The 24465-nt window shown below is 46.0% G+C and overlaps 1 protein-coding gene across 1 annotated transcript in view; it reads left to right on the top strand.

Moving 5' to 3' along the window:
• Positions 1-5280, top strand: part of VSTM4 (V-set and transmembrane domain containing 4) — a 53817-nt gene extending 48537 nt beyond the window's left edge. Inside the window, exon 8 of the mRNA XM_084634341.1 lies at positions 5070-5280. Coding sequence (XP_084490467.1) covers positions 5070-5195 — 126 coding nt within the window. The 3' untranslated portion in view covers positions 5196-5280. The remainder of the gene's footprint in view (positions 1-5069) is intronic.
• Positions 5281-24465: the final 19185 nt, after the last annotated feature.

Genomic DNA, 24465 nt, shown 5'->3' with positions numbered 1-24465 from the left:
TGTAGCTGATGCAGTAGTTGCCGAAGTTTTTCTGTCCATTGAGATTTAAAAATGACCCCCAAGTGGAATCGATCAGGGTTGGGCCTCTTTTGCCTCTTTACGATGGATAGAGGAAGCCCAAATGGCTGGTTTAAAAAAAATCTGCTTGTTTTTTAAATTAGAAATTCACATTCAGCAGGGGTTGGAAGCAGAGAGCTAGCAAAATGGTGAGATCACAAGAGCTGAGAGAGTGAAAGTTCAGCTATTAAGAAGGGGGGGAACATGGGCTATTTTGTCAGACTGCTCAAAATTACCACTTTGGATAAAGATATCCTTGCTTAAGGGTTCTAAACCCTTCACTCCTTCAGCTAGAGCTCACAATCAACATCCCTGAGACCTCCCAGAAGTTCTCTAGCTAAGCCAGACTGGACATTCCTGATAATTCTAAGGTCAAAATTAAACAATAATTATTTTTTTAAACCTCACATCTTTCAGGCCTTTTTTGTAAGCCATAAAAAAGCGATAAATGGTACAAACCCACTTTAAAAAAAGTCTTTTCCAGCTCAACTCTAACATCTCAGAGAGTGAGTTATGCAGGCTGACTATCAGGAAAGATATAGCTAGCGGTGAGCTCTATGGAATAGTCTCCCTGGAGAAGCCTCATTACTGGAGTAACTTAAAAACTAACCTGAAGAAGACTTGGAAGGAGAATCATGATGGTTCTTCTTAGTTTTATGATTCTGTGATGTATGTTACACTGTATTGATCACGAAGCCTGAAAAAATGATATTTACCAAGATGAAGGCTCTGAATCTAGAAACCTTGCTTTGAAAGTGATTTAGATTCCGAAGAATTCATTTTTGACACCATTTTAGACCAACCGTCTAATTTTCCAAAGTGCGTAGCAATGTGGTCAGTCATAGTTGTGGTTGCATTGCTAACTAACCCACACACTTCTTTGAAACATAGAGGGTGAATGGCCAGTCATTCATTTCTCTCATCTTCCAGCCCTGCTGGTGAGTTTTTTTGTTATTAAGGGGGTGGTACCGTTCCGGTAACAGAGGGGTGGCATTTTCCCAGCTCTTACCTTGCCAAAATGCTATCAAACGTAAACGAGAGGAGGAGTTGCAGAATTCGTTTTCTTTGCCTGCCTGTCTGAAAATGTATTTTCAGATAAGCAAATCAGCAAAATAGTATTAAACACATGGCCAATGAGTGAAATACAGAAAAGTGCCTGGAACCCCCCAACACACATACACACACACAAAACCCTAGATATTATAGGACCTTTAAAATAGTGTTGGCTCCCATGTACTGTTATTACACATCCTCTGCTGAAAGCAGTAGACACTTCTCAATTTTGAACCTCCTGTGTGTTTCCTCATATTTTCAATCAAATTATTACATACTAGAAATATGCATATGGGAAATTATTCTACACATTTTATGGTGTGCTGTTGCTTGTAGCAGTAATTGCAGTACCTTTTCCACTTATGAAAGTACTAATTTTATTTGGTTTTATTGCTTTTCTAGATGCAATTATTTATTTAGTATGTTTTGGCTTTATTAAATTATGTTTACTATAGGAACATCATAAAAATGTATGAAAGCAACACATCAGCCAACGTTGCCCGATGACCTGTTTTGGGGAATCTAGTGTTATTTTTCATATCCAAACATAATAGAATAAAGTAGGAATAAAGAGATAATCTACACTAGAAAACAATGCAATTTTGAGATAATATAATAAAACACCTGGACAATATGATTTCATGAATCTTAGTTCTAAAATTTACATGAGCTGGGCGTCAGGTGGCTATTTTAGGACACACGGCATTTTCTAAATGGAAACAAATGTGAAATGTAATTAAACAGCAGAGAGGAACGCAAACATGGGTTGAGTTTGCCCCTAGCTATTGATTTCTACAAAGCTATGTAAACATTTCCATTGCAAAGGATGAACTGGCAGAGTCTTGAGCAATGCAGAGCTTTAAACTGGCAATGACCAGTTTGCCAAAGCTCACCAGATTCAGTCTTGGAAGAGTCTCCACCTGCATCATGCAATTTTACATTTAGGGCCCACTCCAGTTCTCATTGAAGACAATGGCAAAACTCCCAGTCACTTCAGGCTTTTAGGGTGGATCTCGTGCTGTATGTTTTACATTGTAGCCTAAATGCTTTGCGTATTCTTACTGTTCTGATTAATGGGACATTAAATTAGCAGAGCTCCCTATTTTAGGTTTTGTATTAAATAAAAGCCAGCTGGGAGGGGGGGGTGAGGGGCACAGACGATTATGAAACCTCCAAAGGGCACTTCAGTCTAGTAGAGAAAGGCAAAACAAGATCCAATGGCTGGAAGTTGAAGCTAGACAAATTCAGGCTAGAAATAAGGAGTACCTTTTTAAGAGTTAGGGTAACTAACTGTTGGATCCATCAAGGGATGTGATGGATTCTCCAACATTGGAGTCTTCAAATCAAGATGGGATGCACGTTTTGTAAAAATGATGTTCTAGCTCAGTCACGAGGTCCGAACTTGACACAAGAATCACTGGGTGATCATGCAGGAGGCCAGACTAGATGATCACAATAGGCCCTCCTGGCCTTAAACATCTATGAAAATGAACAGATATTTGATACCCCAGTTTTGCAGCATTGTGCCACGCAGAAATTGAGGTTGAATGGGATTTACTCATGTACTCGAAGATAAACACATGAGTGTTTGCAGGAGTGAGGCCATTGGTCCTAATCCTGCAAACCACCCTTACTCACCCACCTAGCCCCTCTTCCTGTGAGTTGACTTCAACGAGATACCACTTCCTCAGCAGACTCAACCCGAGGACAGGGGTGCAGGAACAGACCTATGGAGAGGATATAAAGAAATGAGATTTGTGCTGGAAAAACGCAAGCAAGTATACTGAAAATAAACACAGATACTGAGTGATATTCAAGGCAAAAATGAAGAGAGTCCAGATAATAGCAACAGAAGAGGATTAAGGGACTGACTCAGAGGGAATAGTCACAGAGTCTGAAAAAGAGCTCTGTGTAAGCGCAAAAGCTTGTCTCTCACACCAACAGAAGCTGGTCCAAAAAAGGTATCACCTCACCCACCTTGTCCCGCTAATATCCTGGGACCGACACGGCTATAACACTGCATATATCAACACTAGTCACTTCAGAGTGTGAGAGACTGGAAGACCCAGGATATAGGTACCATGTCCTGAAACCAGTCTGAATCCAGATGAATTGAACAGTGATATATCACCTGATGGCTGTTCTGTGGCATATTTATAATTAGTTAAATAAAACGACACGTGTTAACTCAGTTGTCTGTATCTTGTTTTGGGTCAAACATTCACCAATTTTAACAATGCTTTAGCCTCTTTGGGGCAGGGACCTTGGCCTAAGTCTGACCTCATCTAAAACAGGAGAGACCCCATTGAAGTCAAGCACCACAGTGGTGTACAGTCAGGGTAAGAGGAGAAACTGGCCTTTGGCTTATTCTGTAAGGCACTGAGGAGAGTTTTAGGTAATGTAAAAACACGGCATACCAATAACAGCGAGTAAAAGTGGCTGCCTCTGAGTCTGATTGTTGTGTGATGTGCATGTGAGGAGCACAGCTGGTAGAAATTTCTAATACTTCGAAATTTGAAAATAAAAGGGGAAATGGAACATTTTTCTGACCAACCACACGGCTGGTGGCCACTTTTCAAATACTGAACTTTTGAATTTTGAAATACAAAAACAAAAATTCAAATTGCAAAATTTTGGGAAAAAAATAGGTACAAATTCCCCCCAAAAATATTGTCATAAATATAAAGGGAAGGGTAAACCCCTTTAAAATCCCTCCTGGCCAGAGGAAAAATCCTCTCACCTGTAAAGGGTTAAGAAGCTAAAGGTAACCTCGCTGGCACCTGACCAAAATGACCAATGAGGAGACAAGATACTTTCAAAAGCTGGGAGGAGGGAGAGAAACAAAGGGTCTGTGGCTGTCGGTATGCTGCTTTTGCCGGGGATAGAACAGGAATGGAGTCTTAGAACTTTAGTAAGTAATCTAGCTAGGTATGTGTTAGATTATGATTTCTTTAAATGGCTGAGAAAAGAACTGTGCTGAATAGAATGACTATTCCTGTCTGTATGTCTTTTTTGTAACTTAAGGTTTTGCCTAGAGGGATTCTCTATGTTTTGAATCTAATTACCCTGTAAGGTATCTATCATCCTGATTTTACAGAGGTGATTCCTTTACTTCTATTAAAAGTCTTCTTGTAAGAAAACTGAATGTTTTTTCATTGTTCTAAGATCCAAGGGTTTGGGTCTGTGGTCACCTATGCAAATTGGTGAGGATTTTTACCAAACCTTCCCCAGGAAGTGGGGTGCAAGGGTTGGGAGGATTTTGGGGGGAAAGACGTGTCCAAACTACGTTTCCCAGTAAACCCAGTTAAAGTTTGGTGGTGGCAGTGGATCCAAGGGCAAAGGATAAAATTAATTTGTACCTTGGGGAAGTTTTAACCTAAGCTGGTGAAAGTAAGCTTAGGAGGTTTTCATGCAGGTCCCCACATCTGTACCCTAGAGTTCAGAGTGGGGAAGGAACCTTGACAGATGTTCATGATTATTTTCTCTCTTCCTTCCCGCCAACCCCAAGCAAGTTCTAGTGAGGAGTAAACTGGTTTGCTGCAGCGTAGAGCTGAGAGGAAAACAAGGCCTATTGAACCAGATTTTTTTAAAGTATTTACCCATCTAGTTCCCAGTGAAATTCATAGGAGGTAGGCAGCTGAACACCTTTAAAATCTGGCTCATTGGGTAAGACACTACAGCAGTCCTTCGTACTCAGCCGTCCCACTGGGAGGGCCATAAGAACCTTGTAACTATTTATTTTAAATTTAGATTAAATCTCAGGCAAAACGTCCTAACCGTAAGGCCAGTAGGACAGTGGAACAGATGCCTAGGGCGGTTGTGTCAAAAGGAGGCTGGATAACCGTCGGTCTTGGATGGTTTAGACAAAACAAATCCTGCATCTTGGCAGGGGGTTAGATATGATGATCCTTGCAATCCTTTCTAACCCTATGGTTCTATTTTGTGGTTCTGTTTTGTAGCCTAAAATTGCAGAGGAGAACTTAACGTACGCCGAACTTGAGCTGATCAAGCCCCATCAGGCAGCCAAAGGTGTGCCCACCACGACGGTCTACGCCCAGATCCTGTTTGAGGAGAACAAGCTGTAAAAGCCGGTGTCTGGCTAAATGTTCTTTGGCCGCGTTGTATTTAATTCTTGCTGTGCTGTTTATTTATAAAAATCATACAAATGTTCTTATTTTTTTACTTCCATTCATGCACTTCGATTTTTTATGAGACTTTTTAAAAAATTGTAGTTGAAAGGAAATGTAGCAAGTGTAAAATGACAAACCATTGCCACAGAACCCCTTTCTGTAGCACTCAGCAGCACCCTGGGTCATTTGCAATGTTATTTCCACTTCCATGCAAATCTGAGATCTGAACACAAAAGAGACCAGTTGAGATAGAGATGTCCATAGCCAAGCAAGCCCAGAAGCTCCGGTGATTGGATCTACCGCGGTAAGCCTGACACCCAGGGCAAGAGTCAAGCTGGTGAGGAATTTTTCGGTGAAAAATCAGAAAATGCCAATTTATCAAAACCAGAACTTTGCCCAGGAAAGAGTTGGTTTTAATGAATTTTTCAACTAAAAAAAAAAATTTCTTTTCAAGTTTTGAAATTGTCAAAACTTTTCATTTTGATATTTTCTAACTAAAGAATTCTGGTTTAAAACTACTCTTTGTTTTTAAATCGAAGCTAACGATAGTTAAAAAAAAAGAATTAAAAATGGTCAGCATTGAAACAAAAGGTTTTGAGATTACTGAAACAAACCATTTCAATTGACCCGAACCAATTTCCAGCCACCTGCCCTCCACATTCCCAATTTGTGAAGATTTTGACTTATCCAGATTTTGGATGGGATTTTTGGGGCGGGGGGATATCTTGAAAAGCATAGGGAAAGGAAAGCTGTTTCCCATCCAGGTCTAGGCAAACTCATCCACCTGCTTCACCCTCTACAAATCTGCCCAGACCAGGGTGGGTAGAGAGTTGAGCCTAGAGCCCCCTAATGTGTTGTGAGTTGGGCCCAGGATGTTAAGACATCTCACTTCTTTCTGCTCTCTGAATTGATGAGCATGGATCCCCTTTCTCCTTTAGTTTAAAAGAAGGTGGGTGCTGAGCCCCAGGGCCTCTCTTTCTCTGATCTCTGGCAAACGCACTGCAGAGCGCTCCACCAGGGAGGAGACATGGGCTGGGATTTTCAAAAGAACATGTGAGTGTTAAGGCACAACACCCATTGCAGGTCAGTGGCACTTGGGCTCCCTTCTGCCTCTCCAGGTCATGGCCCATGTGTAATTCGTCTCTGGGTGGGGACACCAAAGCCAAGATTTTCAATGTTAGGCTCCTACATCCCCTTTAGGCTCCTGAGCCCCTTGTTTTGAGTGTGCGGAGCCCTCAGCAGTTCTCTCTGACGTCAGCGGGAGCTGCTGGGGGCTCAGCACTTTTGAAAATCAGGCCACTTATTGAAGCTCCTACCTATGGACTTTGGAGCCGCACTTTTGGGCCCTTATTTTTTGAAAATCTTGACCAGATTGGCAAAAGCTGCATCCTCACGGGCTGGCTGGGCCTTTTTGATGATGTCACAGCCAGGTGCCCAACAGTGCGCAGCTGGGACCCCACTTCTGAAATGGTCAGACGCTACCCTGCAGCCAGTGTGCCAAGTGCAGGGGAAGAGAGGAGAGATGTTGATGAGGGGAGGACACAGAAAACCAGGTCAGAGGTATCTGCAGGGATGGGAGGAGTGGGGAAGAAGGGTGACAACGTAAAGGAGAAGCTCCCCTTTAGCTCAAAAACTACCCCCTCCAAAGTGCAGCACTCCTCACCCCCCTTTCCTTCCCAACCCAACCCAGTCGTGAAACCTCTCTCAGGTCCCATCCCCCCAGATTCCTAACCCCTGGCCCAGGCTCTGAAACCCAATCCACACGCAGGGAGCCTTTCCTGCTTGGCTACCCCCCCTTCAGCGTCCCCGGACCTACACTCACACACATAAACAGGCAAAGGTCAGCCCCTCCCACACAGCACACGCACCTGTTGCTGCATCTGCAGGAACTTTGGAGAGGGTTTGAGGCTACAGGCAGCAGGGGGCACCACACACTGCATGGGGGACTCTAACCTGCCCTTTGGGCTCTGCTTACTGCCTGGAGCCCACCTGCTGCAGGGAGAGGGTTGCCTGATGGCGCTGGAGCACAACCAGGAGTCTCCCAGTGGTAGCAGGGGCTAGTGCACCGAGCAGAACACCAGCCCTCTCCCTCTGCAGCCTTGAGGGCCACGGGCGGCGTGTGGCCTGAGTGAAGTCACAGCCTTCTGCCCTTCCCAAGGGGAGAGGTTTGTAGCAGCAGAGCCAAGGAAGCCACACAGAATTACAGACCAGCAGTAGCAGATGTCCCCGCTGGATTGGACCCATGTAGATCCTCATTTGCAGCCTATGGGAAGTATTTTCCACTCCTCCTGCACTGGGGATGCCCCTCAAGTATAGCACTTAGCTAGAGTCACCCAAGGCAGCATGAGATGCAGAGTGTGGGTTGGGTTCTATCCCTGTCCGATCCGGATCGGTTCCAACCAGTTAACACATACATTGTAGCTGCTGAAATCCAGCGACAGGCCAAAGTGCAAGGACTGGGAATGGGCACTAGCCATTTTAGAATGACAGTTTCACATCGATGTAGCATGCGGTAGTTAATGCTTCAATTCTGGTATTGCCTGGGGATTTGAACAGTCCTTGCCATTCTGATGAACCCCCCCCCCCCATCCCCTCGCAATGCAGCTTTAGAAAGGCACCTAAGAGCCCAAAGGGCAGGTTAGAGTCCCCCATGCAGTGTGTGGTGCCCCCTGCTGCCTGTAGCTGCAAACCCTCTCCAAAGTTCTTGCAGATGCAGCAACAGGTGCGTGTGCTGTGTGGGAGGGGCTGACCTTTGCCTGTTTAGGATCACAAGTCCCACTGAAAGAAGAAGGTATTTGCACTCCAAAATCCCTTAGTGCTTTTGAAGATCTCTCCCTTGTATTCTAAAATCACGTTCCCCACTCGTTCATTTTTGCCTAAGATTGTGAGTTGATATTTTGTCTGTGGTGGATTTGGGCAAAATTGTGCTCTCAGGTGCACACAGACAGATCACGCCTGTATTTATGGCATGCCCTTTTTTCACTTTGGGCATTCTTACACTGCCTAACCAAACTGACCATGTAAGGCACTACTTTATTTTATTTTAGTCTGTCAAAACAACCTAAGAAATTCCATGCAAAGAAACTACATTAAGAGCACACTACTTAAGGTTGCAAAGTCAAGCACTCAAAAATAAATAAATCAGGAAGTATAACGTTGAGGTCATGTATGCAACTTTAATACTGAGCTGTTGAATATATAGTATGTTACTATACAATTTTTAATCACATTGTATTATTTCTGCAGAACCCCTGCCTCACCCATTGCACAGCTAGGATGGCAGAAGTTTTGCATGTAGAGAGCACAATTTTGCCTTTTATGAGGGATCCCTTGGAAGAGATTAGTTTTTGTATAAATCAGGTTTTTAAACCTCTTTTTTTAAATGGGTACATAATATTTTACATAGTCAACATAATTTATCTTGTAAACATGGTATGTATAATGCAGTCATCTGTGTGTTTCCATCTTAGCTAAGTTGCTTTGGAAAGAGAAAATGTTAAGAACAACTAGGTAAACTTGTTGTATAATATTAATACCATATTCAGCCCCTTTTCAGAACAACCAATCATTCTCAAGCTGGCCCCAATTTCTGTAAGTAGTTTGTTGCTAGTAACTATTTGAATGAATAATATTCAGGCTTGTGAGCTGTTGAGAAAATGTTCATTTTGCCATTCAGAGGATGGTGTTGTCTATCTAAGTGGGATGATATTTTTCCTGCTCTCTCATTGGGTAACACACATTATGAATGTGAGACTAACCAAAGGTTAACAACACTCTTCCAGTGGAATCTTTTAATCAATAATAATTTGTGCTAAAATTCATGAAACATTCAAGGATTATTATGGACATTTTTGGAACATCTGGTTATCGACTGAATGCCCCCAACAGGTGAAATTCACCTTGTACAGACAACTGAAAAGATGCTTTGTCCATGTGCACACTGGTGAATTTCATTTTCATGAATAGTCTGACCCCATAAACATCAATGAACTGGTCATGTGCTTTTATTTATGAAAATATCCCAAAATCTAGGTTTTAAACAACTTTAGTCACAAACAGCTGGACATTGGGCCCCTTGTTTAGAAAAATGCATTACTCCATGTTTAATCTTTGCCCAATATTTTAATGAATACCTTTGTTCATGTATTAAAGTTATGTGTAGTCTTGCCTATATCTAATTTCCCACATTAACAGTTGATTGAGCTAAATAAATTACCTTTTCCTTTTCGGTGAGAAGTTCAGTCAGCCTCTGTAGAATTTTTTGCTTGCTGTAGAAAGGTCAAATGGATATTGAGTGCGAAATTCCATGATTTCCGATTTTCCATTCCAAAATGGAATAAAACAAAAAAAAAAAATCTGAATTTCCTGCAAAAAAAAAAATCCAAAAATTCATTTGGAGTCCCTTGAATCATTTAATTTAGGTTAAATCAAAAGGTTGTCTTTGTGATTTTGACTTTTTTAAAAAAAAAACATATGTAACATAAAATGTTAAATAATTGAAATGAAAAGTTGTTTGTAAACAGAAAATTGAAACATTCCATTCCAAAGAGGTCAAAATTTGACCTTACCAAAACACTTTTTAAAAAATTTCTCTCTTGAAACACAATTTCATCGAAAGCGGAACATTTCCATGAAATGTTTTGCCTTCAGCAAATCAGCATTTTCCAACAGAGAAATGTTCCATAAAAAAAATTCCAACTAGCTCCAATAATTATTGAGAAAGATTCACCAAGGTGCGTAAGCATGTGCTTAACTTTAAGAACGCATTAATCCCATTTTCCCCTGCACACAAAAAAAAAAAAAGAAAGAAAGAGCCTCCCCTTGTCTCTAGAATGGGGGTGAGGGACATGAAAATGTTTTTATTCATACCTTTTATTCCACAGTATTCATACCTTACCAAGTAGCCACCAAAAGGAACGACAAAATGGGATAGCCATGGGGAGCAGAGGTTAAGTCATTTGGGAACCTTACCTGTTCATTTACAAACGTTCAAATACTTGAGTTCTTGTCAGTTTAACCTTAATTCTGAATTTCCTGGGTTTCTAATTTTTTTCTTTAACTCCAAATGTTCTTAAATGGTAACTTACACTCAAAACATACGCTGTGGCTGCAACCTTAACTGGACCATGCCAATGCTTTTGCATGGGAATTTCCCTAGTTTTTTTAAATGGTCCTGACACGGTGGGCCCATTCCCTCTCATTTCTGTTCCATTTCCCAAGTGTTCAACGCCATGCGCTCAAGCTGCGAGCTGTTGACAATGTTGGAGACTGACTGATGAGGCAGAATGGAACCCAGCACCCCCCTCCATTTCTCCCTCAGAAGTTGCCGCAATGAGAATAAAAAATAGTTTTTTGTACTGTAAGAGGCCGATAGACTTCCAAACAGAGAGAACTCCATTGTGAGCCCAGGTTGCAAGGCTATAAGGGGATGTAATGAGCTCTCATCATCCTCTGCGTGGGCTACCCCACATGGGCAGACCCTGCACTGGAGGAGAGCAGTCATAGACAGGCTGCTACTAGCCTTCCTGAGCAAGGAGTAGGTGGAGACTTCGCCCCTTCTGTGAGCCAGCGCAGAGCAGGAAGTAAGATGTACCACAGCAGTTTACTTCCTCCTGGAGCGAGTGAAAGCAGAGACGGGACTACGCTTGCCAGAGTTAGAGTTCAGCCTCTGCCCTGCTCCTGGGCTATTCCCTTTCTTGGGATGGATGGCAGGGTTAATCTAGCCCGGTGGAGAAGATCATTTGAGGGAGGGGAGGCTGGACTATCACAGCCCCTTTTCTTAGCAGAACCACATACCAAAGCTGTGCTCACGTAGCTCTATTCTTAGGCTTTTCTTAGCAGAGTCCCCCCAGAGTTAGGAATTTCAGAGCATGTTATAGGGAAAAAACCCTGTCCCTGCCCTCCAAATAATGGTCCATTTTTAAGTAGCTATACAATTCATTTTGAAAGACGTACAAACAAGAAAATTCATTGGGCATAACATCCCTTGACAGGAGAATGCCGTGTCCAGTCAATTTAATAGGAAACACAGGGCCAAATACATCTCCGGTCCAACTTTTCTGGCTTCCGTGGAGTTACTGCAGAGTTGAATGTGGCCTGCCCTCCTTTTAGGTGCCAGGAGCTCCCAAGAGGACTCTTTTAAAACCTGATGGAGCAGCGGTTGGACTCTGCTGAATCATACTATTTGGGCTACTCCTTCTGTTGTCATTGGTAAAACATGGCCTGGTGCCGAAATTTTAACAAATGCAGCTCTATTAGCGCCACACCAATTTTGTGGCAGATTGTTAAATGTTAATGAGCTGCACTCTATAGCTTTAAATAGAATTAGAGATGTTTACAGCTTTGCTTAAATGCACCTTGTTCCTCCACATTAAATTTTATCGCCAGAATCCTCCATCAGCAAACAGGAGTAAATCACATTAGTGTCAGATGCTGTGTGGGGGCAGATTCTGCAGCTCCAGGAAAGGGGGGAGGGTTATTATTCTTGATTACAGCTTTCTAATTCATAGGTGTGGCTGGAATGTCGTTATCTCCCCATTTACAAAGAGATCATTTGTCTGAGAATAACTGTAACATCATTGTGGGGTTCTCTCTGTTAAGGACAGTCGACTTATGTCCTCTGCTAGGGCTTTGCCCATACAGCAGAACTCGGAATGAATGCCATTGCGTTAACATGCATGGGTCACGTCCTGAGGTTTTTATTTCGTTTTCAACTCAGTCCTTGCTCAAGCTGAAGTAAAGGGGAGTTTTGCCTGCATAAAACCCAAAAGAAGAGCCCGAGGATGTGACTGGGTTAATAAAGATGCTGCAGGAAGCAGAGCTGGGTAATTCAGAATCAGCATCCCAGCATGGTGCTAAAGAGTGCTGTGCCGGATAAGATGGACATTTCAAATATTTGCCCCAATAGTGATTTGTGGGCCCAATTCTGCTTCCTTGAGTGCTCCCCTGGACCTCAACTCACGTGCATAAGGGCTGCAGAATCGGGATATGACTACCCCATGGCACGTTTGCAAGACTGGGGTGTTTAGTCCCAGTGTGCAGGATAAAATGTGTAATTCCATTCTTCTGTCCTTAATGCTTCCTGCAGTTGCAATTATTCTCCTGGACTTCCTGTGTTTTAGTAATACCACCTACCTATTACGTCACGCTTTTCATGAGTAGATCTCAAAGCACTTTCCAAAGGAAGTCAGTATTACTATCCCCATTTTATAGATGGGGAAACTGAGGCACATAGAGACGTGACTTGCCTAAGGTTGCTGAGCAGGCTAGTGCCAGAGCTTTGTCTAGAAAGCAGGTAATCCTGACTCCCACTCCAGTGCCCTCTCCACTAGGACACAGTAGTGATGCTATGTGTTGTTCCACCCCAGCAAAAGCTGCATTTCATTAGTGAATGATGTGGTGTAAAGGGAGGAGTCATATTATTGTATTATGCCTTATATGAAAGACTAATGGTTTCCAGTGAGAATCCTGCCTGTGGGTTAGGAACAAGTAGTTCCAGAGGAAGTAAGTGTACTCCCACTAGTGCATGCAGTTGTTCTTCCTGGCCGACTTGCTGCCAAGAGGCCAGCATAGCTACAGTAGGAAGTCCTAACAGATTGAAATGGCTGGGCAGGGTCTGGGAGTCAGAAAACCTGGGCTCTATTGTTGGCTCTGAGATCAGTTGTGTGTGTGACCCTGGGCAAGTCACCTTGCCTTGTCGGGCTGCAGTTTCCCCAACTGTAGAATGGCAATAAACACCCATTTATCAAAGGGTATCAAAGGGGTACCGTGAGGTTAGTTTAATTCGTGTTGGGAAAATGCTTTGAGGACTCAATTGGAAGGTGCTATAAAGTTTTATTAAAGCAGCCAAAATCATTCAGGAAGAAAGCCACTGCTGACTCCACATCCTGCACACAGCTCACATCGGCCACCCGATCTATCCGAATAAAAAATGTTGCCATGGCTGCCTCCCTCTGCCATTTGCCCTCAGACTACCCCAGGGAATGGGGCAGCATTTGATGGTCTGAGCAACACATAGGAGCCCACCCACAAAAATGGGAGAGAATCTGACGCCAGTTGCCACCGATGGAGTGCAGGAGGCAGCATTTACAGCATGTTGGACTTTGTTTCTGTTACAAAACCTTTCCCACACCTCATCCAAGATAGACAGTGGTGGGATGGGCAGCTCTCCAGCAAACATATATGATGCTTTCTGTTAAAGTGGCTGGGCTCAGGAACTAAGGAAACTGAAATTAGAGCGTGCCAGGAGATTTTTCTTATCACCTCAAAAACTAAGAGGCAACATTTTTGTACCAGAGAGGTCCATGTGAGATGACTGGCAGAATTATATATGTAAGGGAGATGATAGGCACCAACTCCGTGGGTGCTCCGGGGCTGGAGCACCCATGGGGAAAAATTAGTGGGTGCTCTGCACCCACCGGCAGCCAAGCTCAATGCCAAGCCCCGCCTCACCTCCTCCTCCGGCTCCTGCCCTGAGTGCACTGCGTCCCCGCTCCTCCGCCTACCTCCCAGCACTTGCCGCCGCCAAACAGCTGGAGCAAGCTCCGGGAGGGGCGGGGGAGGAGCGGGAACGTGGCACGCTCAGGGGAGGAGGCGGGGAAGAGGTGGGTCTGGGGTGGGGATTTCGGGAAGGAGTCGGAATAGGGACAGGGAGGGGGCAGAGTTGGGGCGGGGACTTTGGGGAAGGGGTTGGAATGGGGGATGGAGGGGGCGGGGCAGGGGTGGAGTTGGGGTGAGGCCAGGGACAGAGGGGCGGGTCAAGCACCCACTGGCACCAGTAGAAGTCGGCGCCTATGATGGATATTATCTATTCCTCATGGCTTTTGAATACAGTGTATTATGGGAATCATTTAAGTTACAATACCATAACAATTCCACTTTTATACCAGCTTCTATTTAAGGCTTCAAAGCACTTTACAACCATTACACAAGCCAATGGCCAGTTATAAGAACGGCCATACTGGGTCAGACCCAAGGACCATCTAGCCCAATGTCCTGTCTTCTAACAGTGCCAGGTGCTTCAGAGGGAATGAACAGAACAGAGCAATTACCAAGTGATCCCTCCCGTCATCCACTCCCAGCTTCTAGCAGTCAGAGGCTAGGGAAACCCGGAGCATGGGGTTGCGTCCCTTACCATTTTGGCTAATAGCCATTGATGGACCTATCCTCCATGAATTTATCTGATTCTTTTTTAACCCAGTTCTACTTTTGGCCTTCACAACATCCCCTGGCAGTACTTCCTTTCGTTTGTTGGAAACCAGCTTCCTATTAATTTCATTGGTGACCCCTGGTTCTTGTGTTCTGTGAAAAAGTGACTAACCATTCCCTATTCACTTTGTGCACACCACCACTCATGACTTTATAGACCTCTCTCATATCCCCCCTCAATCACCTGTTTTCTAAACTGAATGGTCCCAGTCTTTTTAATCTCTCCTCTTCCACATCTATAGCCGCTTAGCCCTCAAAGTACTTTGCAACCATTACAAAAGCCAACAACCCTGTTTTAATCTGGTTCTTTGGCAGGTAACTCTGGTCTCTTGCTGTCTCTCTACCAGAAGATTTTAACCATAAAGGGTAAAAGAGCATGGCTGGCCATGGCATTGCAGGGGCTTTCTCCACAGCTGTCTCCACCAAACACCTGCTAATGGTCCACTTCTTCCTGTGACTTGGGGTGCCCTGGAAGGGCTGGGACAGAATGTGATCTAGCAGAAGAACCAAGTCCAAACGAAACACATAGGACTGAACTATCCCACCCTTCCTGGGCCCAATCCTTAGCAAACTCATCCCCTCCCTCCCAGGCTCTGCACTGTACTTTCCCACTCTGCTACAGAGCACTGCCTTCCAGGACTTTCAGCCTGGCTTCTCTCAGGCCACTGACCCTCAGGGCTCCTTCACTGGGGTCCCCCTTCTCCCTCCAAAGCCCATCCTAGGATACCAGCTCCCTCCGGCAGCTCCTCCCTTCCTGTAAATCAGCCACCCCGCTCCTCCTCAGCTGGGTCTCATTGTTCACTAAACCTCACATACCCTCCAGGTGCACTAATTCAGCTCTCCAGCTCCCCTAACCCTTTCAGTGCCAGCGTGGAGTTTCCACACCTCATCGCACAGAACTCCCCCCACACACACACGAATTGCATTGGCACAGCAGGAATCTGACCAAGACAGAGGCAGTGTGTGACTTCTCAGGTCTCAGTGAACATGGATTCATAGCTTTGAAGGCCAGAAGGGACGGTTGTGATCATCTACCCTGACCTCCTGCGTAACATAGGCCTCAGAGCTTCACCCAGCAATTCCCGCATTAAGCCCATAACTTTTGGCGGCGCTAGAGTGTCTCCTGGAAAGAGACACCCATTCCACTGACCTTAGTGGGTCAGGGCTGGTTCCCTTTGGGCAGACTGGATCCAAATGTCAGCTGTGTAGCTCAGGCCAATCTCTAGTCTCTCCTTTACCCCAAGGGGAAATGCCTTCCCCAAAGGGGTGTGTGAGAAAGGGACAGTCTGATCAGAAACACATGGTGGTTTCCAGCAGTACCAGAAAGGATGGCTCACTGGGCTTCAGGAAATGGAGTCTGCAGTCAGTCACTAAAGCCAGAGCTAGTGCAGCCCGCTGCTCAGAGTGTGTTGCAGCTAGAGCAGGTCAGAAATTTCCCGCCAGAACAGAGTCACATCGGAAAATGCCGATTCCTCAGCTCAAAACATCCCATGGGAAAGTGTCAATTCTGGTGAAACGTTCAAAAGAAACCAGGCCGTCCCAGTCTCCTCACATCTCCCCATCCAAGCTGTCTCCCTCCCCCGCCTTCAGTTGCCAACAGTGCCAGTGGCTCCCAATCCCCGTGTCTTCATCCAGTCTCCATGTCCTCCCCAGCTAGCTCATTGTCCCCGTCTCTTTGCCTCAGTGCCACATCAGATCCATTGGCCCTTTCCCCAGCCCCCTCTTACCCTCTACCTCACTGTTCCCCAGTTCCAGTCTCCGTCCCGGCTCTGCACCCAGTCTCAGCCTTCCCCCATCCATTGGCTCCTAGTCCCTTTTGCCTCCCTGGCTCCCACTCCAGTCTCCCTGCCTATCCAGTCCCAGTCTCCCCACACCCCCAACTCCCAGTCCCACTTTCCCTCACCCCCTGCCTCCAGTCCCATTCTTACCTTCCCTGGCTCCCAATCTATTCCCCCTCCCACCAAGGTCCCTCTCTTGTCCCCTCTGTATTTGAATCTCACAGCCTCTTCCTCCATGCTGCCTAGGTGCCAGCAGAGGCCATCAAAAGCACAGGAGAGACAGGCTCCTTGCTCTCAGTTCTGGTGCCCAGCCCCAACCCCGCCTGGTGCAGCTGTTACAGCGCAAGTCCAGCTTCAGCCCTTCAGCCCCTGGCTGGAGCATGTTCAATTGTTCTTCAGTTGCATGCAGAGTCTGGTCACACACAACAGCTGTGAGGGGATGGAGCATGCTCAGTGAGCACAGACTCTTCACTGATTTTAAATGCTAAAATCAAAGAAGTCTCTGCTGAGCATGTGTGAACTACAATTTTCAAAGGTTTATATCTTGGCCAAACTTGGGTGGATTTTCAGGGGGACATGGCCATCCCTGGCAAAAAGCCACATACCTCCTGCCAAATTTCAAATCCAGCACAGCAAAAGGGCACTAAGGCTGGTCAAAGAAAAGCTTGCCAGATTTTTTTTTTTTTAACATTGCAAAGCATTGTATTTTTCCCTAGCGGAATTCTTTGGAAACAGGTAAACTGTTTTGGCTGAAATTTTCAAAAAAACAAAATAATCCTGAGGCACACACCAGGTATGTAAACTTTCAGCCCAAACAGTGAAAGTTTTGCAAAGTTCTAAGCAACTGAAAACAGGGTCTTATAATGGGAAGCGTCAGGCAACCTTAATAATAATAGGTGGCGCTACCAGCCCTGCCTATAATAAGCAGCTCAACCTCCTGATTATCAAAAGTCTGACACTGCAAACTGCTGGTGCCTGTGTCCTGCACAGAAATCCATGGGCACTTTGTGCGCTGAGCATACCAGAAGATTGATCCCTAAAAGGGATCTTTTTGCCCTGCTCATTCTGTGCTGGTGTGGTGCCTGGAATAACTTAAAGCAGCTCCGATAGCTGCTTTAAGTTATAGCAGGCTGCCCAGAATACCCTTTACCACTGTGTGCTATGGCCTCAACCCCTCCAACCTCAATCCTGCCCCCTACATGGGGAGAAGGGAATTACAGAGTACCTGTGTGAGGAGGTCTTTTTCATTCAGCCAGCTAAGAGGCTTTCACAGCCCCCATATGCTGCCATCATAGCACAAGAGAGTCAAAACAGGGATGTCTCTTCCCTGGGTGCCTTGGCCTGTGAGAATCCGTCAGTCAGTGAAGTGAGCGTTCACTATTATCATATGCACGGCACAGAGTGCCCTGCCCACGGAAAGGCGCTCTGCTCTCATGGAAACAAGCATGTCCTTTAGTTGGAGGCCATCAGCAAGACAGGATCACAGCCACTTCTGCCACCAGTTTTTTCAGCTGCTCCCCAGCGATACCAGAGACTGGAAGGGCTTCGTCTTTCAAGGGAGCTAAATCAAAAACCCTACTGAGTAAATCATGGCGCGCGAGATGGCGGCAAATGTCAAAGGCCGCTTCTATGTATCACTATAAAAAATAACATTAATTGGGATGCTTTGCAATTTCCTGTACAACCCATAATTAGGTTAGATAAGAAACTAGCAGTGTCCAAGTGCTATAAATGTCTAAATTAAGTTATTTTGAAAGTGCCCAGCACTTTGACATTTGAGAGTTCAGAGTAATTGGGGTATTGAAATAAAATTGCTTCTGTTATTTAAAAGGTCATTATCTTCTTCAGTTAGATATATGAGGACTATTTTCCACTCTACTGAGCCGTTCTATTTGGTACAATTAGACCTGCTTGAGTAGATTTCTAGAGGGCCTACTCCCACTTATCACAGCTCTGGCATGGCACAAAGAAGGGCTTGTAAATATACATCCCAAATATCAAATGCATATTCAGCTCAGAACTGGGATCCAAAACCCTCAGAGCTACCCAAAATCCCCCATCGGAAGCCAAAGAGAACCATATGGCATTGGATGACATGTAGTCTGCAACTGATACCTTGAACTGATGAGATCAACGAGTGTCATGCTATTTACAGTGTTGTCGTAGCTGTGTTGGTCCCAGGATCTGAGAGAGACACGGTGAGTGAGGTCATATCTTTTATTGGACCAACTTCTGCTGCTGGAAGGTACAAGTTTTCAAACCACACAGAGCACTTCCTCAGGTCTGGGAAAGGAGGCAGACTAGCTTTGCAAACGAAGGCAGAGGCTGATAGCAAAACAGCCAAAATTCAGAAATAATAGACCCTAATGTACATTGGTGTAGTACCTGATCACACCGGCTGGGGGTCTGGCCCAAAGTGACTCTGCAAGTAGACAGTGGACAGTGGACCACCCTCAGCTTTCCACCAAAAACACACCACCAAACTCACCCCTTTCATCCTCACCCATAACAATTTTACATTTAACAACACTTTGTCCAAACCATGGGAACAGCCAGGGGTACTAGGATGGCTCTGTATTGAGGCAGAATTCTGGACAAACGCACCACAAAAGCAGTGATATACCTGAGGTACATCAATGATGTTTTCATCATCTGGACAGACAACCTAAACTCCCTCATAGATTTCCACCACAACTTCAACAACCACCACCCATCCCTCAAACTCTCTCTAGAGTACTCCCACACCAGCAGCAACTTCCTGGACACCATGATCAGCTTCAACAATGGAACCCTACAGAAAACTATGTACAAGAAATCCAAGAATTGCCACAGATCCAGATTCCATTCACAGATCCAGCAACCAACTCAAGGACACCCAGAAATCTGTTATCTACAGCCAGGCACTCAGATACTGCAGAATATGTCCAGAATACACACCTTAACACACTTAAAACTGCCTTCACCAAAACAAGGACATTCCACCAGAGAAGTAAATCATGTCATGGAATGGGCCACCCAAATATCCTGAGATAACCTGCTTCAATGCAGAAATAAAATCCCCTCCAACTACACAACCCTAGTTTTCACCTACCACCCCACACCGGAACCCATACAGGGTACATTTAAACAATTGCAACCTACAGTCGATGGGGACTCCCATCCTGAAAGAAATCTTTCTTGAACTCCCTCTACTGGCCTTCAGACAACTCATCATCAGACGCAAGCTCTCCCTGGACCAAGACACACTAACTCAAAGTGGCACCAGATCCTGTCAGAGCAACAGATGCAAAACCTGTATAAGTATCTTCACTGCTACAATGATCAGCACCCCACTCCCCCACAACACACCTTTCAGGATCCATGGGTCCTACACATGACTATCACAACGTGGCGTACCTCATCCGGTGCACTAAATGCCCCAATAGTAACTATGTGGGTGAAACCAGACAATCGCTACGCTCTTGAATGAACTCACACAGGGAAATGATAAGACAAAAACACCCCATCACCTGTGGGTGAACACTTCTCGCAAAGTGATCACTCTAGATCAGACCTATAAGTCCTCATCCTCAATGGAAAACTGCCCAAGACTTTCAAAAGACGAGCCTGACAGCTTACATTCATAACTTTGCTAGACACTAAAAACCATGGACTGAACAGAGACACTGGATTTATAGCTTATTGCATCAACCCACAAACCCCCGCACACCTCCAGCGTTTTTTTCCTTCCTTTCTTCTCTATGACCAGAGAGGTGTTAACAGGCCACTTCACCTTGAATGGTCCCTTGAAATATGTGTACATCCCTTACACTAAACAATCTGGTCCACGTTGTTTTTAGCTGTGGCACTCTGAGGTCAGGTCTACACTACAGACCTATGTTGACCTAACTACCTTGCTCAAGGGTGTGAAAAATCCACACCTCTGAGCGACGTAGTTTTACCAGCCTTAACCTCTTGTGTAGAAAGTGCTGTGTCAAGAGGAGCGCTTCTCCCGGCAGCATAGCTACTGGCACTTGTGGAGGTGGTTTTATTATGCTGATGGGAGAACGGTCTCCCATCAGCAGAGAGAGTCTTCACCAGACACGCTGCACCGGCACTGTACCTGTAGACATGCCTTTAAGCACTACAATGGCGCATCTGCATCCATGCAGCTGTGCCAATTCAGCGTTTTCAGTGTAGACCTGCGCTTAGTGCAGTCCCCAGACCTGAAGAAGAGCTCCGTGTGGCTCAAAAGCTTGTCTCTTTCACCCACAGAAATTGGTCCAATAAAAGATATTATGTCACCCACCTTTTCTCTCTAATACCCTGGGACCAACACGACTACAACAACGCTGCACATCTGCAACTATGGCACTTTCTTACTTAACAGATCCGCCCCCTGTATGTATGAGAGTCTCAGTGACTTTAGTGACTCAAATACGTTTTTACGGTTTTTTTCACTGTGGTTTGTCCCATAGAACCAGTAAAGATGAGAACAAGCATGTGGGAGTCTGTTCCTGATTGGCAGGATTCTGTTGATGATTCTCAATCAGCCTAAGCCCATTGAAGCTCACAGGGTCAAACAGATATCACTGCTGTCATAAATTGGCCTGCAGAGCTTTTGACACTAATGATGAATAAGAAAGAAGTAGCCCAGCTTGACTCTCAGATCCCAGGCTGTTTGCAGGGCTGGCAGCTGGGTAAAAAAGAAATCCTTTTGCTTGTAATCTGAGCAGGTTTGATGTGAAGCTGCTGAGAGCCAATAAACCTGGTGCCCCATGATGCATATTTAGGATACTTTTTCCAAGCCAGCCTGCATTTAATGGGACTATTTCAATGACACATTTAGAAAGAAGAACCCTTTCTCCCTTCTTAAATATAGTATTTCATAAATGCAAGCCCCTTGCCATTTCTGCAGAGGTGAGGGCAATGGGAGTGTTCCAGAGGCATCCCCCACCAAGACAAAGCGAGCAACGAAACACACCCAGAAGTGGCACAGGGTGAGTTCAAAATGCTGCCTTTTTCAGTGCACCAAAACCAGTCACTAATTAGGGCTGAATTTGATGAATAGTTTCACCAAAGAGCCGAAAACATTCATTTCAGCTGTTTCAAAATGAAACATTTTGACTTGTTTGGTTTCAAAATTTAGCTCTATTTTTTAAAAAGGGTTGGGGCTGAAAAACAACCAAAACTGAAACAAAATGAAACCCAAAAAAGTGTCACTTCAGGTTTTTTCAGCTTTGCTTCATTTTGGGTGGGTTTTTTTGCTCCAAGCCAATATTTTTTGCTGATTTTTTTGGTTCAGCCCCCGAGCTGCATAATCAGTTATTTGCTCAGCCACAGTCCCCCCCTTGGGGTGTGTGTGTGTCTCCCCCATTCTGGATAGTCACTGGAAAACCTGATGCTGTTTCTAAGAGCAGGGGTTTGCCAGCTCACCACCCCCTGCCCTAGGAGTGGCTGCCCTGCACCAGTGCTGCATACACACAGCATGGAGTTAGTACAGTGATTTGGCATGAAACGTGCCGTGTAAACGTGAGCGCGTGGGTCAGTGATCCCCACATCCGCTACCTTTGTTCATCACTAACAGCAGCAACCCCTTCCTTTGCTCCCCAAGGTTTCCCCAGACATCCGTATTGCCGCCGCGTGGCTGGTTCTACTCGCCCGCACCATGCGGCCCTCTCTGTTACGCTTGGCTTGGGTCTGTGCCTTTAAAAATCCTGTGCATCAAATTTCCAGGTGTCTCATAAAACTCGGGTAGAGTTGGCCTCTAACTGATACTAATGACAACCTTCCTGTAAAGAGAGCACACAAAGAAGGCTGGCCTTCCATCAGTTCCAGCCCCTCTCCCGGCCTTCCCAGCAACCCTGATGACTCTGATGACAGTAATTACTGCACACTCTTCTGGCAGCTGAAAGTGGTAAGGTGACAATTAGCCTGATCCTTAGGTGATGTGCGTCTGAATGCAGGGAGAGCCAGAAACCACATCTGAAGAAGTGGGTTTTTTACCCATGAAAGCTTATGCCCAAATAAATCTGTTAGTCTTTAAGGTGCCACCAGACTCCTTGTTGTTTTTGAGAAACCACATCACCACTCCCACTCCCTGCCCCAGCAGCTCACTGCCCGAAGAGTCAGAGTGACTTGATTTTCCAGGGATGCTGGGCACCAGCTGTTAATTCCAGTAGGTGCCATGGACCCTCTGCCCTGCTGGCCACGCAGTCACCATGTGACAGGGCTTTGTAGAGTTGATAGAAATTGGGCTGGCAGGAAAATGCAGGGCTCCAGGCCCTCGCCTTTCCACCTCTCTCACGCAGGCTGTGTTAGCATGGGTTCCTGCAAGTTCAGATCTGGGAGCGTGGCTCAGTGCATTGGGGCCTGCTGTGATGATCAGATCCAGACTGGGGTTTGGATTCTCCACATTCAAGAGCTGGGATTTTGCTTTTGACTTTTTGAACCTTATGCCCTACAGTGCTTTAATGTCTCACCAACACAACATATGTTAAGATGAATAGGGTGGGTTAGCACCTTATAAATCCACATGCTGATCCACCTCCATCCCCCAGATTTGCTTTGTGGCTTAGAGCTTGGCTACTGGGAATTTGGGTGTCACAGCAACTTCCCTGTCCTGGCAGGTTTGATGCAGGGATTTCTGGAGCTCCCCAGCACTGGCAAGGAACTGGGACAAAATGTCTCCCTGAAACTAGGGGCTCTGCAGGCACAGCTTTCGACACAGCTTCTAACTTGGGAGCTGGCAGCAGCCCCAAGGAAAGAGCTGAGGCTGGGCAAGGACTGGAGGGGCAGGGCGTGAGGAAGGGAATTACTATGATTAGCAAGGCATCAACTCCTACTTAACTTTAGGGGCCTTCTCATCTCTGCTTCCCTGTAGTCTTGGTAACACCCAAGAGGACGAACCACCAGCGCCCTGGCCAAGTTTATTGATAGCCAGGGGCCAAGATCAACAGGAAAATATAATTCACCCCATACTTATCTTGAAAGAGCAGCTGGGCAGGAATGGGAGGTCAAAGGGCTGGTAAAGGGATGTGGAGCCTTTTGGGTATAGGGCAGTCGTTCCAGTCTAGCCTGAAAAATCTCCTCAGCCAGGGGTTCAGGGCCACAGTGGGAGCAAAGAGCTTTTCTGGTCTCGGGGCCGCAGCGGGGGTGGAGGGGAAGGAGTGTGCGGTGGGGCAGGGCCTTGGGAGAAGAGGCGGAATGGGGGTGGGGCCGGGGGTGGAAGCGGTGGAATGGGGGGTGGGCTCGGGGCTCCAGCCAGGGCCGAGAGCTCTGCCGTGGTCCCAGTTGAGGCTAAGTCTAGAACTCGGCCCTGGCTGGGGCCATGGCGAGGGCCTGAGAGCAGTGAGCAGGGGTGGCAGGCCTCAGCTGGAAGAAACGGGGCAGGGAGCTAGCCTCTCCAAGGGGAAGCTTCACCCGCTGGCCATGGTCTTCCAGAGGGCAGAGGTGTCTGTATCAGAGGAGAGGAAGATTGGTCCAGTGGTCAGGTACCTCGGCGATGTTTAGGCTCAAACCTTCTATTGAAATCAATGGACATTAGGAGCCTCAAAACCTTTGAAAAGATCTGGACCTTAGGCCCTCTGTGCCTCAGTTTCTCATCTGTCCAATGGGCAGAATAGCCCTGCCCTACCTCACAGGGTGTATGATACTAGATACTGTAATGACAGTAAGGTGCATGGATACTATGGGAAGGAGGGTGGGATAAGTACCATGGCTAGAAAGCTGGCCTGTAGGATAAGCAACCCGTCAGAAAGTTTGCGAGTCACTGTCCGGTTTGCAGCGGAAGCTCAGAGCTGTGCAAAACTGACATGCAAAAACTGCTGCTGATCTACATGTTCTCTCTGCCTAGAGGAAGCAGATCCCCCCAGCACTTTGCCAGAGGCTGCACAGCATAGGAAACCCACAGGCATTCAGCAGTTCCTGCTGGCAACGCCACTGGACCTGCGCTCAATCACTTCTGGCTGCCTTGTTTGTGGTCACCCTGCCTAGCATCCCACAAAGGGAGAGGACTCTTTCACAGTGATACCCACTTCCCGCCCATGAGAGAACATGTGGTGTTTGCCGGCGATCCAAGCCTTCCCCCAGGCTAGTCTCTCATTAGAGATCCAGGCTCTTGCTTGAGGTTCTTGGCACCAGTTCATTTAGCTCCCTCTCCCTGCTGCGCTTCAGGAGACAAGCACTTTGTTAAGGAGGGATGTTCTTCCAGGGCCTGGATTGCTGGCGTCTCTCAGGGAACGCCGTGCTGCTGAAAATCT

The sequence above is a fragment of the Lepidochelys olivacea genome (genome assembly GCF_965140295.1).
Source record: "Lepidochelys olivacea isolate rLepOli2 genome assembly, chromosome: 7".
Lineage (NCBI taxonomy): Eukaryota > Metazoa > Chordata > Testudines > Cheloniidae > Lepidochelys > Lepidochelys olivacea.
This window is presented reverse-complemented; position numbering and strand designations above follow the sequence as displayed.